General features: G+C 47.6%; 1 protein-coding gene across 2 annotated transcripts in view; it reads left to right on the forward strand.

Annotated features, from left to right (window-relative positions):
• The window catches only part of SRPRA (SRP receptor subunit alpha), a 1,746,362-nt gene that overhangs the window by 691,423 nt on the left and 1,036,587 nt on the right, over window positions 1–18,352 (forward strand). The window contains exon 9 of one of the 2 annotated variants that reach the window (XM_085646110.1): window positions 13,844–13,930. The exons of the other annotated variant lie outside the window; for it this stretch is intronic. Within the exon in view, the coding sequence (XP_085502236.1) occupies window positions 13,844–13,930 (87 nt within the window). The remainder of the gene's footprint in view (window positions 1–13,843; window positions 13,931–18,352) is intronic. 2 annotated transcript variants of the gene reach the window in all.

Genomic DNA, 18,352 nt, shown 5'->3' on the forward strand with positions numbered 1-18,352 from the left:
CCACCACCTATACCACCAACAGTACCAGTACCATCACCAGTACCACCTCCACCAGGACCACCACCATTACCATCACCAATACTACCAGTACCACCACAATAATACCAGTACCAATACCACCAATACCACCACCAATACCACCAGTACCACAACAACCACCAATACCACCATCACCAGTAACACCACCAATACCATCAGTACCTCCACTACCACCACAGGACCACCACCAATACTACCAGTTCCAGTACCACCACCAATACCACCACCAATACCACCACTACTACCACCACTACCACCACCAGTACCACTACCACCACCACCAATGCCACCATCACTACCACCACTACCACCACCAGTACCACTACCACCACCACCAATGCCACCATCACTACCAGTGCCACCACCACCAGTACCACCATTACCAGTCTCACCACCATTACCAGTCTCACCACCACTACCATCACCAGTATCACCACCACCAGTACCACCACCACCACCAGTACCACCACGGATAACACCACCACCAGCTCCATCACCAATAGCACCACCAGTACCACAACCACCCCACCAGTACCACCAACAGTCTCCCACCAGTACCACCACCAATACCATAGTAACTCTACTACCACCAATACTACCTCCACCAGTACCACCATCAGTACCAGTGCCACTATCAGTACCAGTGCCACCACCAGTACCCCTACTGCCACCACTACTACCACCACCTCCAGTACCACTACCACCACCACCAGTACCATAACCAGTGCCACCACCAGTACCACCACCACCACCACAAGTACCAGTAGCAGTATTACCACCAGTACCACTACCAGTACCACCACCAATACCACCAACACCAGTACCCCAGTACCAGTACAACAACCACCACCAGTACCAGCTCCTCCAGTGCCAACACCACTAGTACCACCACTACCAGTACCACCACCAGTACTACCACCACCAGTACCACCACCACCACCAGTGCCAGTACCACCACCAATACCACCAGTACCACTACCACAACCAGTATCACCAGTACCCCCACCAATACTGCCAGCAGCTCCACCAGTACCACCACCAGTACCACCACCAATACCACTACCAATACCACCACCACCAGTACCCCAAACTATACCACAACCAGTACCACTACCAGTGCCATCACCGGTACCACCACCAGTACCAGCAGCACCAGTACCACCACCAATACTACCACCAGTACCAGCAACACCTGTACCAGTTCTACAAGTACCAACACCACCAGCACCACCACTACCACCACCAGTACCACCATGACTACCACCAGTACCAGTTCCACTAGTACCACCACCAGTACCACCACGACTACCAGCAGTACCATCACCACCAGTACCAGTTCCACCAGTACCACCACCAGTACCACCAGTACCAATACCACCAGTACTGCCAGTACAAATACCACCAGTGCTCGTACCATTACCAATACCACCAGCATCAGTACCACAACCAATAACACCAGTACCCCCACCAATACTACCACCAGTACCACCACCAGTACCACAACCACCAGTTCATCACTGATACCATCAGTATCACCACCAGTACCAATAACACCACCACCAGTACCACCATCAATACCACCAGTACCACTACCAGTACCACCACCAATACTGCCAGTATCAATACCACCACCAGTACCACCCCAATACCACCACCACAATACCACCAGTACCAGCGCCACCACCATTACCAGTCTCACCACCATCATCAGTACCACCACTAATACCACCAGTACCAGTACCGCCACAAGGAACCATCACCACCAGAACCACCAGTACCACCACCGGTACAACCACCACCAGTACCACTACCAATACCACCACCACCAGTACCATCAGCTCCACCACCACCAGTACCACCACAAGTACTATCGCCACCAGTTCCACCACCACCAGTATCATTAGTACCAGTACCACCACCAGCAGTACCACCTCCAGTAGCAGCACTACCATCACCAGTTCCACCACCAGTACCAATACCACCACCTATACCAGTAGCACCAGTGCCACCACCACCAGTACCACCACCACCACCAGTACCAATACCACCAGTACCACAAATACCATTAGTATCACCACCAATACCACCAGTACCACCACCAATAGCACCACTACAAATACCACCAGTGCCAGTACCAACACCAATACCACCAGTACCACTACCACCACAACCAGTACCACCACCACTACCACCACAACCAGTACCACCAACACTACCAGAACCCCCAGTACCACCACCACCAGTACCACTACCACCAGTACCAGTGCCACTACCAGTACCACCACCAGTACCAATACAACCACCAGTACAACCACAACGACCAGTACCACTACCAGTACCACCACGACTCCCACCACCAGTCTTTATCTTTATTGCATGATTTAAAAGTAAACAATTTCAAGTACAAACATTTAAAAGGTTCAAGATTGCATTTAGAATGATAAATTCATTAAAAGTCAATATGTATGGATAATAACAAATGAAACTTCAGTTTAAAAAGTCATATTCATAAAAAGCCAGCAACAGCAAGTAAAAATTTGGCAACATTATTCCAATGGGGGGTCGCAGACTCTGGGCAGCTCAGAATGTTTTTTTGCAGCGCGCTCCATAAATCTTACTAGGGCACAATTTAATTTAGTGTTCCTAGGATCGAAACAGGCCAAAACTGCTGCTCTACAGCTTCTAATCATGTTTCTATTCCAATGATGCTTGAGTAGGGCCCGTCTCTCTGTCAATAGTAGAGGGCACAGGCATATGATGTGTATGATGTCTTCTTTGTGGGTCCCGCAAAGTCGGCACTGAACTTTTCCATGTTCTCTTTTCAATTTTGGCCAGTGAGTCAACAGGTTAATAACTCCCAGTCTCAGTTTTAAAAAACTTAGTTTCATCCGAGCACTAAACGATATAGTAAGGTACGGCTGTGGAATTAGCAAGGCATAGGATTGAAGGGTCATCCACCCATGACTTCTTTTGGCAAGGCTGGCTTTGTCTTCCACTCTTGATAATTGTTTGGTGCTGATTTTCGCTAGCCTTTTAAATTCCATCTGACTGGCGTGCAGGATCCAGAGGTCATTTAGGCACAGGGTTTTTAAGCCTTTTGACCAGTATTCATGTCCTGCTCGCCATAAGTTGTTGTCAATGCTGGCCCACAAATGGTATCCTAAACTTCCCTCCTTTGATAACCTCAATTTGTGACAACACACGAGAAAAGACATGGCTCTGGCCAATCGTTGTTTGCAGATGCCAAATTCCAACCTAATTTGTGCCGGTGATGTATGGTTTGGTAATTTGAACACAGACCTGTAGATCTTAGTAATTATTTTGTCCAGATGGTCACTGTCCAATCCTTTTAAAGCTTCACTGCCGTAAGTTAGGGTAGGAATGATTTTTGCCTGAGCCACCTGAAGTGTGGGTGCAAGAGTAGGGCCTTGTAGTTTCTTTTGAATTAGTCCGATTGCAAAAGCGAGTGCCGTACCCTTCCTTTTTTGCTCTTCTAGTTGGGATTTGTATTTTCCATTGTTGTTGAAAGTGACTCCAAGGTACCTTTGGCAATTTGATTCGACAATGCTTTCGTTATTCAAAGCCCAAGACCGTTTCTTAGCTTTCCTTGAGTGCACCGCTAAAATGTTCGTCTTCCTGTTGTTGATGCGAAGCTCATTGTCGTTTGAATAGTCGGAAGTAGCATCCAGAAGTCTTTGCATTCCGATCTTTGTTTTACTTAACAGTACCACGTCATCAGCATATAGTAGATTTGTCAGCGGCAAGCCAGATAGTTTGGGAGCGTGGGAGTTGACCTTATTAAGAGCTTCAGGGAGGTCAGCTAGGAATAGGTTAAAAAGTGTTGGGGCCAAGACACAACCCTGTTTGAGGCCTTTTTCCGTCGGAATCGGGCGAGACAGTCTTGAGCCGTCCCCGATCTTAATTCTGACCCATGTGTCCTGGTGTAGGAGTTGTATGGCTCTTAGAAGGGCCTCTGGAATGTTGAAACTGGACAGCTTCTGCCATAGTTTACTTCTGTTGACATTGTCAAAAGCCGCTTGGTAGTCAATAAACCCCATATAAAGTGAACAAGAGCAGAATTTCGCTTGGTCAATTAAGCATGAGAGGTTCATGAGATTGACTGAGGTACCGGTGTTTATTGTGAAACCTGTTTGATTCGGGGTAATTATGGAGTTTTCATCAGCCCATGCCGTAAGTGAGTTTAGCAGCACTCCCGCAAAATACTTTGCTTCGTTGTCAATGAGTGCGATGAGACGGTAATTCCCTGGGGATTTTTTGTCCCCGCCTTTAAAGATTGGTGCAAGGATGGATCCACGCCAGGAGGGCGGTATGATGTTGTTTTGCAGACATGTGTTGAAAAGGGGGCTTAGTTTCACAGCCCAGAAAGTTGGATCTTCCTTGAACAAAGCTTGAGGAATTCCACCTGGGCCAGGCGCGCCATCCTGACGTCCCTTTTTTATTATTTTTTCAATTTCGACCTTCTGGACTGTCACAAAATTGGCGCAGCTTTGGGTCGAATGACGTTCTTTTGCTGGTGTCATTTTGTGACCTAGCTTCTTTAAGGAGTTTGAAGTGTTCAGAAGAGGTTCCGCCACTGGTCACTCGCAGTTATTTGTCTCACCGTTTATTATTATTGAGCTTCCTTGCCGAATGTATTGATAGTGTTCTGTTCTGATGTAGACTGAGGTCGGCGGAAGTTGTAATATTCAGAAAACCAATAAACTACGTTAAAAAAAAAAAAAAAAAAGAGGTTCCGGGGCAATCTCTGTTTGTGTTAGTGTGTCCATGAGAGGGGGATTTGGATGGTTAGTGAGCAGTTCCTGGTCATTAAAGTGGGAAAAAAGATATTCAACCCACTCTATTTCAAGAATGCTCGAAGAAGCAACTTTGGATGAGCGCCCAGATGCACTATTGATTGTGCGCCAAAACCTGGCAGAGTTGTTTGTTTTAATGTCATACCGCAATTTGACCCAAAACAGGTTCCATTGGTTTGTGCGTAGTTCACGTTTTGCTTTTTTGAGGTGATTGCGTGCCTCTCTCAATTTTATTATTTTGCTGGGATCCGTTGGATCAGTTTTCAAAGCCCGCCATAAGCGATTCATCGATCTTTTTGCAGATAGTATCTCAGAATTCGAGCGCGGCGTATACTTTTGATCAGTTTGACTTATGTGTTTTGTTGGTTTCGCGAATCTGTCAGTAAGTTCAGTAGCAAATATTGACCAGTTGGCACATATGTTGTCCGGGCACGTTTGGCGCTCAATTATTTGTTTAGCCTCAGCTGATATGAGTTGAAGATTCTTAAAGGAGCATTTGATGCGTTTAAGGTTGATTGTGAGGCTCTCAGATGGCAAGTCCCTTACCTTTTTGTGTTGTGTAAGGCAAGTCCTCAGAATAATTTCTTGCGGGCAGTGATCACTTTCTGTTCTGTTTCCAAAACAGTATCCTGCTACTTGATGGAGCAGTGAAATGCTGACCAAGGTATAGTCAATTAGTGAAGTGCCTTTTTTCGATAGGTAGGAGAATCGAGGTGGCTTGTCAGCAGGATAACGCCCATTTAAGGCTCTTAGGCCCAGATTTTCAAGGTTACCTTGTAGAGAACTTCCATGAGGATCATCCTTGTGCCAACCAGGCTTGGCTTGCGGTGGGATCACCCAGATGCTATCATGTGATTTGGTGACCTCATTTTTTTGAAGGACTGACATTAACCACATGTTAAACTCACCAGTGAGTAGAATTTCTGAGTTTAGAGAACCTGTTTGCACTCTTACTACTGACGCTGATACTTCGTCTACAAAGGATTTCCTGGATGCTGTGTTTGGGCGGACATAGGCATTCATGAGAATTAACCTCCAATTTTGGCCATTGTTCAAAATAAGAGAGATTCCCACACATTGGAGGCGATTTGATGAGCCCGGCAAGTCCCAGGAGGTGACTGCATTTTTTGTTGATATATAGACTGCAAGACCGCCACTCCCTCTTCCTGGGCGATTCAGTTTATGCGCTGGAATATGGTGGATTTTAAAGCCTTCTAGGTGATGCGGTGCCATAAGCCATGTCTCTTGTAATAAGAGTATGTCAAAACCCCGAAAATAGGAAATGGTAGCGTTGTCCTAGAGTTTGCTCGTAAGGCCATTTATATTCCATGAACATATTTTTAAAGGAATCTTTTCATAGCCGTCCACCCTGCTAGGATGTCAACGTAAAAGGCGGGTTGTATTCAGGGCGCCGGCCAGCCATGACCATGAACCCACCTCGTCCTGATTCCTATTTATTGTGCTCCCGTCTTCTTTTGCTTTCCTCATTGGGTGGACAGAAGTGGGAGTTTTATTGCATGCGCCCCTGAGGACGGAGTAAACTGTACCCCTCCCTACACTTCTATGTTCAACACCACAGCTTCCCTGTAGAACATATGGATAGCCCTCTTCCCTGCCCGGTTGTATCAGTATTCCCCATTGTTTGAAGGTGTCAATTGACCCTAGAATTTTGTTCATTGCCTCTCCAGTTCTCCAGGTGATATTTGTGGATTTGTTTAATTGGCCTTGACATGGTGCAATGAATTCTACCGATATTATGTCTTGAGAGGTAATTTCATCTGACAAACCTGACGCGTGTATCAGCTTTAAAATGTTACCCCGATTTAGAATATCATGGCTGCCTTTAGACTTGTATTCTGGATAGAAGAGGGTAGAGAGGTTGTCCCCGCTCCGAACTGTGCTATTTGGCCTGGGCATTGCCTCTGTTTTGTCCATGATTGGCAATTGCGCAATTTTTATCAAAGGACCCGTAAAAGGGATCTCATTGCGCGTAGTGTCGGGCCTTTCATTGTTTACATGACCAGAGTTCCAGTTTTCACTTACTGGGAATGTGCCCTGTTGGTAGTTGACACAAATTGCTGTATCTTCCTGCTTTAAGATGGGGCCTCCAAGCGGCCTTGTCGCGAGACTCGTAGCATGATTCACATCTATTTCATTCTGCTTGATGTGTATATTAGGGGGAGCCGAGTTGGTAGTGGTTTTTTGTTCTTTTGCTTCAATGAGCAAGCATTTTCCCTGAGGGACCATTGGTGGTTCCTTTACTGTTGGCGGGCTGGAAATGAGGCTCTTCCTTTTGTCACAATCTTGGTTAATTGGTTGTGCTTCCGTTGTTATTCCTGGGTCAGATGGATTTCCTTGCTCATAGTCTCCGGAGACACCAGGAGGTCTAAGGCTGTTGAACATCGGGTAGAGGTTTAGGACTTGTTTGCCCCTTCTCATTTTATTGCGTCCTTTCCGCTTCCTCTGTCTCTTGACTTTTCCCGCAGGGTTTTCCTCTTCTTGTTCAATTGGGGAGAGAGGGGTGGAACTAGCTCTGCTAGTGACCTGCTTTCCTCTCGTACCGCCACTTTGCGCCATATTCTCTTCAGGTCGTGGGGAGTTGTCAGTTTCTTCCTCTCTTGGCCTTGAATTAAAGACTGTTTTGGATTGACGAGCTTCGCTTGGATTACCTGGATCTGTATCGCTGCCATTCCCAGAGGTAGGTATAGCTTTTGCTATTTCTTTTAAGTCTGCTACCAGCTTTTCCATTATGCCTGGAAAAGAACAAAGTTTCTCCACTATTGGTAAGCAATCACATCCTTGCTGCGGGCGATCTACAGTTTCCTGGGCCAGTCTAATCAGGCTGTTTAGATTTGAGATCCTTTCGTCGATTTTGGCAACATATACGGCAAGTGTATTTAGAAGGCTGATTTGAATGTCCATTTTATCAGCCTGATAGAGCATTGCATCTGCTGACTTTTGAAGGATATCAAGGGCGGTAGCCCATGCTTTTTCTTGTGAGGGAACCTCACTTTTGTCCTGCCTTGGAGTTACTGGTGGCTTGGGAGAGCCAGGATTTGAGTTCCCATATGAATTCAGCATTTTTGCCCATTCCGTCGAGTCGAGGTAGGAAAGCTCCTTCATGACACCCTCAGCATCTTCTGTGTTCGTTACGGTTTCAGTGTGCACTGGCTCAGATTTGCACACACGGTGTAGGTCCTGTTGGTTTCGACCACCCCCCCCAAAGGAGGTGCCTGGATTTTCCGTCATAAAGGAGGTGTTAATGCCCTTGATAAAGTGAAGCGCAGATTCTCCGTTTTGACTGCACGGGATGCTTAAGCTAGCTTCAGGAAGCATTTGGTTAAGGTTTCCCAAAATGCTGGTTTTTTCTGCCGCTGGTTCAGTATCGATTTCCTTTGTGTTGAGGCCAACACTCCTTAATGCCCCATTTGCTGTGCGGCCCTTGGAAATGATCACCAGTGGGCTTAGGGGGGTTGGAAGCCCAGTGATGATCTTATTGCTAGAAAAAAACCGTTGACCCGGCGTCCTTTATGTAGTTGAATTTTGTTGTTATCTTCGGTTGATTTCCAATAGATTTACTGGCCCTTGTATCAGGACACTTCCTGGAGGCCTGGGACTCGATATCAATTGTGGTATCGGTGTCACTCAGCAGCAGAATAGGTGACCGTTCTGGGTCCGAGACTGTCCTCTCATCTCTCCTTTTGCTTTTCTTTTTCCTTTGGGGAGCCGTTGTCCTCACCCTGCCAGATCTCATCTCAAGGCAACAAAGTAGATGAGGAACTTAACTGAGGAAAGGCTCACAGGACTACTGCTGGACCTCTGCTGCGGCAGAGCTTTAATCAGCTGCTACTGGCCACCAGTCGCTGGACACAGGACCCTTTTCACAAAGCCCAAGATCACTGATCTCTTATGCCTACATGCCTCAGGCCGCAAGAGGTTAGCTAGCGTTCAGGCAAAAAATCCCGCAAACTCGTGTCCCTTTCCTTGTTCCCGCTTTCTCTTCTATTCGCCAGCCTGCACCCCAGCACTCAGGGTGATGGGGCGACGACAGTACAGTCTTTAGCCGAAGGTTTTTAGGGGGGACTGGGTGTGGGTATGGGTATGGGAGTAAGTATGGGAGTAGGTATGGTTGTTTTCCGCTGTGTCCCGCCAACCCAAATCCCAGAAGGCAAGCAACAGTTTTAGATAACACAAGCCTCGAACGCTGCACCCCTACCTCTTCGGGTGTGGTTAGGTCACAAAGCGTGGTCCAAGGACTGGGTCCGACCCCTTGGAGCGGCTTTTTGAAGCAACCGGACTCCTCCTGCCAGTACCCTCAGCAGACTTGGCTTGGCTCGGCACAGCAACTCGGCGCCACTCACACTGTCTCCCTAGCGCTGTCTCTCTAGCGCTGTCTCTCTCCCCGCCGTGATACTGAAAGCACAGGGCAGCCGGCAGCTTCAAGGAGGTATGGCCCGATTGGGGAGGGCCAAGTGGGGCCAAATGCGGCCCAGCCGGCCCGCTCCAGGTGCTGCCCGGTACTTAGATGCCCAAGATGCTGGAAACGTCAAACCGCCACCAAACGGCCTCTTGCCTCTTGCAGCCGGTCCGCTCTTCGCTCTGGCTCTGTGCTCCTCTCACAACGCGGCAGGCAGGACACCCCCAGTTCTAAGGGCTCGCTTCACGCTTTACCTCCGGCCCCCACCAAAGCTTCGGCCCTGCTGCTCTGCTGCTCTGAGGCTGCTCTGGGGCCGCGCACCTGCTGCTCTGGGGCCGCGCACCACCAGTCCCACCACCACTACCACCACCACCAGTGCCATTTCCAGCACCAGTACCACCACCAATACCACCTGTGCCAGTACCACCATCAGAACTACCACCAATACTACCACCAGCCCCCACCAATACTACTACCACCCCACCAATACTACCACCATCTATACCACCAGCTCCACCAGTACCACAATCAGTACCAGTGCCACCACTATATCCACCATCAGTACCACCACCATTTCCACCACTACCACTAACCCCAGTACCACCACCAGTACAACCACCACTGCCAGTACCACCATGACTAGTACCAGTACCACCGCCAGTACCACCACCACCAGTCCCATTTCCACCAGTATCACCACCACTACCACCATCAACAGTACTGGTACCACCAGTTCCAATAACACCACCAGTACCACCACCCCACTATTAGTACCGCCACCACTATCAGTACCGCCACAACTGTCAGTACTGCCACCACTACCAGTACCACCACCATCCGTACCAGTACCACCGGTACCACCAGTACCAATACCACCACCAGTACCACCACCACTAGTACCAGTACCACCACCAACACCACCAGTACAACCACCACTACTAGTTCCACCCCCAGTACCACCACCTCCATCAGTACCACCACCACCATCAGTACCACCATCACCATCAGTTCCACCACCACCAGTACCAGTTCCACTAGTACCATCACCTATACCACCACCAACCGTACTACCACCACCAGTACCACCACCACCACCTGTACCAACACCAACACCACCAGTACCAATATCACTGGCACCACCACCAGTACCAATACCACCGGTACTACCACCAGTGCCAGTACCAGCACCAGTACCATCACCACCACTAGTACTAGTACCACAACTAGTATTGTCACCACCACTACCAGTTCCACCACCACCAGTTCCAGTACCACCACCAGTTCCACCACCACCAGTACCCCCACCAGTACGAGTTCCACTAGTACCACCATTATCACTAGGACCACCACCAGTACCACAACCACTACTACCACCAGTAATACCACCAGTACCACCACCACCAGTACTACCACCACCCGTGCCACCACCACCCGTACCACCACCACCCGTACCACCACCACTAGTACCACCACTAGTACCACCACCACTAGTACCACCACCACTAGTACCACCACCACCAGTACCATCACCTGTACCAATACCAAAAGTACCAATACCACCAGTGCCAGTACCACTACCACTAGTACCAGTACCACTAGTACCAGTACCACTACCACTAGTACCAGTACCACTACCACCAGTACCACAACTACTACAAGAACCACCACCACTACCAATTCCACTAGTACCACCCCCACTACCAGTACCACCCCCACCACCAGTAACACCACCAGTACCACCACCAGTATCACCAGTACCCATACCACCAGTACCACCGGTACCAATACCACCACCAGTACCACCACCAATACCACCACCATTACAAACACCACTACAAGTTCCAATACCACTACCACCACCACCAGTACCACCATCACCAGTACCACCATCAGTACCACCACCACAGCCGGTACCACCACCAGAACCACCACCACCAGTTCCTCCAGTACCAATACCACTAATACCACCATCACGAATACCACCACTACCAGTACCACCAGTAAGTGCCACCACTACCGGTGCCACCACCACCTCAGCGCCTCTCGCTCACTAATAGCAGGGGTACTGTACAAGGCCAGAGCTGCAGCTGAGACCATCCCTCCCTCCATGCGTGTCATAAAGCACAGCCCGCCCTGTAGCAGGGGGTGAAGCCAGGGCCCTACTACAGCTGGAGTGTTTATTAGGCCAATGATAGCAATGACGTTAAGCAATGCCACACTGCACACTCAAATGCACTCACTGAGAGGGCAGGAAATAGCCCCCCCTTCCGCTCTTCCTCCTGAGTCGCGACAGTGTAATCACAGTGCAAAAGGTTTTGGAGCACTTTGTTAGTGTTTATCGCTTGGATCATATACAACTCTCACTTCACACTTTGTGTCTGTGTAATTTACAACACTTACACATCTTCTTCACTGCACTATTTATCACTACTTTGAAGGCGTCGCAGTCCGGTCTCTTCCTCTGACATTTACAATCTAACAAGCGGTTGAGAAGGTCCTTTATTGCAATGCAATAGGTCTCACATTTGCGAGAGTTTAAGCTATTAGTATTGTAAATCACAATGCCTTTTATTTATATTTTAAAACCCAAAACATAAACAAAAGGCATTGTCATTTACAATGGCAATAGCTCAAACTAGCGTGAATGCGAGATCTATTACATTGCAAATGCTTGTTTTGATTGGTTATGTGGCGTTTTCCCCCCTAAAGTAGTAGTCATGTTGCATGGCGAGTACAGGATTGGATATTGTTCTACACATGCGGAGAAACAAAGACAACTGTCCTAGTTCTCCGATGCCGTGCTGTTGTAACCAGCTGTCGCTACTTGCTTAGTTCTACTGGCTCAGGCCTTGCAGGTGGACAACAGGCGCTTAAATGTATGATTCTTTTTAATATGTTGATGCGGACAACCACATTAAAGTGCGTTACTCTAATGCCTGATGCGTGAAACTTGGCAGGGCTGGCTACAAAATTGCCTCCATATGACTGACCCCAAGCTATGTGCAGTTAAATCTGTGGATATAGAGCTGTGGCTTTGTGCTGCTCGTTTAACTTCTACCAGGTCTGTTTGTTTTCCAAATTTGAGGCCTATTTTTCAAGCCCAGAGACGCTTCTGTTGCCTTTGTTACTTTTTTCAGCTCCCTTTGGTTAATAGCAGCAGGCACTTTGAGGCTTCGAGAGAGAAACAAAGAGGGGGGTAGAGAGAAAGCGATCAGAGTGAAAAGTGAGTTGGGTGAAGGAGAAAGTGATTACTCAAGGAGACAAAGGGAGCGGGGCTGTTTTGAGCATTTTTGCCAGTACTGCTTTTGGTTCTCAAGTCTGGCCCTGGCAGCTACAGGTTCTATAGACCTGTCCCATACTTCACAACAAATTTCCCATCGCTGTCTGCACTGGTATCTGTGGATACTGGGGGGGGGGGTGCGTGTTCGTTCTGCTGCAGATGGCGAACAGCCTTCTGCAGGCCTTTTGCCCAGAGTCTACTGCAGACAGACTTTGGCCGTGTGCAACTGATTTCATTATTAAAGAGGGCTAATCACAGGGTGTGACATGCCCTGCACGTGATCCCATGTTAGAAGGTTAATATTGTGTGCAGTTAGTTCTGTGCACACTTAGTTTGGGTGTTCAGGGTTGGTGGTGCAGCGTGTGTGTGTGTATATTTGGTGCACTGGAGAGTAGTGAATTGTTTGTGTTAAGAGGTCCTAGCCTGTGACAGAAAGTAATGTGAATATGTAAATCACTAGTTAAAAATGTACCATGTGTAAGATTTGTTTCAGGTAGCAGGCCCTTGGAGAGATGCATTTTTTCTTAGCTGTGTGCCCTTTTCCTCACTTCACATTACTGGAGACCCCATCCTTCCCTTTTACTCTGAAGCAACTCAAGGTCTGTATTAACCAGGAGCAGGTGTGTTTTAACAAAGTATGCAAACTGTTCAAGTACAATTGAAAAAGCGTGTGAAAGTCGTTCGCATTAGATCCCACCCACCTCGACCTCTGGATCAGTCAGTTGCATATCTCATCCTTCTTCAGACTTTTCTGTAGATGCTTTTGTTACTCGGGCTACCTTCCAGTTTTCGAATTTACTGCAAACTCTTAAACAAGAAATGACACCTGTAATGATGGTAAATGTCAAATGCAGCTAAGTATCACAGTAAATACTGATTTTGAACTTTTTCATTATTGTTAGTGGATGCTAATATAAATGCCACAGTATGCCTCCGTCCTAGAATAAATCTGAATATTGGACTTTTCTTATGTCATTTATGTTAACGTTTCAAAAATTGAAGACAATTGACCACGTGAAGAAGAGCCTAAGCAAATAAAATGCGTAAATCAGTATAAATATAAAAAGTTTTGTATTGCTAAATGTAACAGAAATCAAAACATTAATAGAAAGGCAAAAGTGTATGTCACTTTGAGCTTAACTATCTTTGTTGAAACTCCTCTTTAGTCATTGTTCTAGCGCATAAGCAGTGTATTTTGACGTACAGGGCACAACTAAAAAAAAATCATGATGTGTAAACATGTAATCTGTGATGTTTGTGATTTACTGGTTGATTTACTTTGCTTTTTCGAAGCCAAGAATGTTGCAGCCGACATTGCTGTTCAGCTCTGCGAATCTGTGGCCAAGAAACTTGAAGGCAAAGTGATGGGAACGTTCAGCAGTAAGTGACACGTTTAAAAAAAAAAAAAAAAAAATGTAACGACTGGAAGATAGTTCCACTGGCAGAATCTACGGTGAAGCAGACCTGCAGATTTTAAGCAGCCAGTGACTGGCGCATAGTGTGTTTGGAGTCTTCGAATTTAGGGGACAATCGTCACTTTTTACTTACCACCTGAGGAATATTTTGCTCCCTTTATTGATAGGTCTGCCTGTTGTACAAAATGCGCATTCATACAGAGATTACCATACCCTGCATAGGGTATACAGTTTTCTCCTATATTTAGTATAGCTTCAAATTGTTTGCCGTAAGTGGTGAGTCTGCATATAATGCAGCTTGCTCTGAGCTCTCTCTCGATGCATGCCGACACTTAATTCTCTATCGTATATTAATTGAGGGCTGTACCAATATTTTATGGGAAGCAGACAGCCACTTCATTTGAAAGTAAATTGTTGATGGCGCAGCTCATGCTTCAGTCGGGCAGTCATTTTAGATAGAGTACATGATGCAGGTGTTTCCTGATTGAATAATTCGACTTCTGTAGGATAGACCAGCTGGTTTACGTAGGTTGTTCCCAAGAGTAAGGGCATCATATTGATACAGTCAGTGCAGGATAAGACAAACTTCCCCTGGGTGACTTGCGTTGCAATGTTCTAACACCTCTCTAGTTTCAGAGTCTAAAACCTTTCCAAGAGAGTTTTGAACTGGATACTGATACAGTGTAACGTCCCAAAGTATTGTCTCCCATTGTTAGAAAATTGTGGTTTCTGGTTTGCAGAGGTATGCACCCTGTCCAAGCAGGAACCACAATCCTAGTCACGGTAAGTCAGGTACACACCCTAAATTGACCTGTGGTTACCCTCTGGTAGCTGTGCAATGACCAGACAGCTTAGCTTAAGAGGCAATGTGTAAAGTATTTGTGTAACGCAACAAACAGTAAAACAGTGAAAACACCACACACAAAGATACTACACCTGGTTAGAAACGCACATCTTATTTTAACCCTTTCTCTGCCAGGCCTCCACCCCAATGTCATACTCTTATTTGGCTATTTGGGGTAGTTTGTGTGTCGGACATTTTGTCCACATAAGGTATCCACGCCAAATTTGCATCCTATTTGTAGGTGGGATAGGGGCATTACAATGCCCATTGAAAACAGACCCCACCCCTAAATTTACATTAAAAAAATCTCTGGTTCCTAGTCTGCTTTCTGCCAACCCGGGGGGGTGGGGGGGGGCAAATAAAGGGCTATTGACCCCATCTGCCCCCCAGGGGAGGCTAAAAGACTGGCTATTTTTTGGGTAGGGGTATTGGCATGCCAATTCTGAGCAGCCTCCACCTCTAAATTTACATTAAAATGTAATCCCTAACTCCTAGTGTGCTTTCTGCCTCCATGGGGGGACAGATCTTGGGCTATTGACCCCATCTGCCCCCCAGGGGTGGCAGAAAGACTGTGCCTTTTGCTTTGCGGAGGGTGGGAGCATTGGCATGCCCCTTTTCGGCAGCCCCCACCACAACATATTCAAATAAAAATAATTCCTGGTGCCTAGTGTGCTTTCTGCCCCCGAGGGAGTCAGAAAGGCTGAAAATGACCAAAATAGTTGGGGGGAGCAAAAGCCCTTTCCCAAGCATCTGCTCCCCCTGCCCTGGTGCCTAGTGGTGGATCCCTGCTTAAGGATCGCCCGCCTGCGGCGGTCCTAAAGCAGGGATACACTAGAGAAATGTACTATTGCAAAGGGAAGATTCTGCTCTTTCAAATGACACCTCTCTTGTTTGCATATGTGTTCGGGGGGCTAAGATAACCCTGTGAGCACGTAGGCAGTGAAAGTGAAACATGCCGATCGGCTTGTGTAGCCGGGGGGAGGGGGGGGGGGTTGGTTAGCTGGGATCGCAGTTCAGGCAAGAAATAAAATCCAGAATAGGTTGTTTTCTTTAATCCCGATGTATTGGAATCATACATCCGTTTTTAAATTTGCCATAGTCCAGGTAAGTTAAGACGGATAATCTCTTCTTATCCGGTAGTTGCTCCCTTTATAATCTGGTCCCATCTTCTTCTTTCTTTCTCTCTGTGGTAGGCAGGAGTACTCGAGCAATAGGAGAGAAGAGGGGCAAGTATCAGGCTGGTTTTTCGGATCACACTATAAGGGGAAAGGAGTGAGGGACCACCAGTGCGCATGCTATTTTCTATGGCCGTGTTTGTGAATGAAAAGAAAGACAAATTACCGGGAGGTTTAAGGAGGAGGCAGGTTTCCCAATACCAGGCTTTCTCCCTCCTCCCGCCGCAACCTGCAAACCGTTCCTGTACCTGGGAAAGCCAGGCTGGCTGTCGCACCGAGACATTGGCCTCCTGGCACCGCAGCCTTCCAGGGTTCCTCGGGATACCGTGGTCGCCGCAGGGATTCTTCTCCTGTCGTCTCCGTCGGCTTCTCTGTCACCATCCAACGCAACTACTCGTCTCCTCTTCCGGATCTTTGACGCTCGCCCCGTCATCCTTGGAGTCCCAGGATAGGCCCTTGGGGAATGACGTCGGCTTCCTGGGCGGGGTCAACGTCAAAGGGATTGCCCTTAAAGGAGCCACCCTAAAAAAAGGGAATATCGATGTCCCATGTATCAGGTGACGTGTGAGACCAATCATCCGGCTGTAAAGGAAGAAGAGGGTCTTGATCAGAACTTGGAGACCACCAGTCTGGGTGAGGTAAATTCCTGACGTCTACCTCCTGGCCTTCCTGTGGGATTGCTTGTTTGCGACGACTTGTTTGACTTTCAGTGTATTGACGTCGGTGCGCCATGGGTGCCGATCGTCATTAGACTGATGCGAAAATGCCTTGGGCAGCTGCAGAAGCTCTTCCTCAGCTCCTCAATCTGAAAAAGAAAAAAAAAATCCATCTGCTCTTTACAGCAGAGGAATTTTTTACTGGTGTGCCGAGGGCGTAACTGTTACGTCCTCTGCACACTAGCACCACAGCTGAGGACGTAACCGTTACTTCCTCGACATAGAATGGGTTAGTGAACAAAACAAGACCAAAATGACAAAAATCCAAAATATACAACCGGAGTTATGAATTTTTAAAGAATTTCCTGAAATATAATGCTTAAATGCATAAAGCTCCAACCGGGGCAATCTGGTCGCGCTAGTTCTGGGCCGAATCCAAAAGTTCAGGCCGACCACGATACCAGCCTTGGCTCGCTGAAACAGTAATTTGGTTCTGGGTTGAGTTGAGGGCAAGATGTTCGGAGCAAAGGTGGCGATGCGTCGGTGTAGATTCTTAGAATGTAGGCAATGTGTCATCCCGAGCCGCACAAATCCGAGATGCATTGTTGTTGAGCGCCAAGATGTAGGCGATCCGTCAAGTCGGTCAGGTCAAGGATGTCAGGAACTGGAAGTGCTGCGTAGTTGGTGGTGCAAGGTCTTCGGTCTTTGCAGCAGGGGTGATGCATCGAGGGCATTGCGCCTGTTCCGAGTCACGCAGCAATGGCGATGCATGGATTTTGGAGGTTGCAGCACTTAAGTCCCACTTCCAAGGGCCCAGCCCTTGAGTGGCACCACTTGGCTAGGAAATACTCTGATGCCAGAGTCCAGGTGCTGGTGATGAGTGGAATGAAGTATTTGATGTCCTTGAGACTGCGAACCGGAGGCAGGCAGATAAGCCCTTTGAATCAGTCTGGTTCTTGGTTGGAGAGATGCAGGTCCACTCCTCCTCTCTCCTAGGCAAGAGGGCAGCCGGTCAGCACAGCAGAGCAGGAGTCCAGCAGAGTGACGATCCTTTCAGCAGCACAGCAGTGCTTCCTGGCAGGTATCCACAGGTACAGAAGTGTACTGAGTTGGTGGTGTCAGAGGTCCAGTACATACACTCAGTTGTGCCTCTGAAGTGGAGGAGACTTCAAAGAGAGGCATTTGAAATGCACAACAGTCCCAGCCCTTACAACCTGGGCTCCAGACTCAGAGGTGTATGCAGCCCTTTGTGTGGAGACAGTACACATCCCTTTCAGGTGTGTCAGCTCCTCCCTCCCATCCTTCCTAGGATGGCCCATCAGGATGTAGATGGTCCATCAGTCGCACCTAAGCTCCCTTTGTGTGTGGCTGTCTGGATGGAATTCACAAAGCCCAGTTGTCAACCACCCTAGACGTGTATTCATAGACCAGTTGAAGACACCAAATTAGTAAAGTAAGAAAATTCCAACTTTCTAAGAGTGGCATTTTCAAAATTACAATTTAAAATCTGACGTCACCATAAGTTAGGATTTGAAATTGTGATTCCAGGGACACCAAGCTTGGGAGTTCCATCTCTTCCCAATTGGAAATTACACTTATAAAATGTAATAAGGTAATCCCAATGTTATTCTATGGGAAAGATGGGCTTGCAGTGGTGAAAAACGAATGTAAGTGTTTTTCACTACCAGGACATGTAAAACTTAACAGTACAT

Source organism: Triturus cristatus, chromosome 3_1 (assembly GCF_964204655.1).
Source record: "Triturus cristatus chromosome 3_1, aTriCri1.1, whole genome shotgun sequence".
Classification (NCBI taxonomy): domain Eukaryota; kingdom Metazoa; phylum Chordata; class Amphibia; order Caudata; family Salamandridae; genus Triturus; species Triturus cristatus.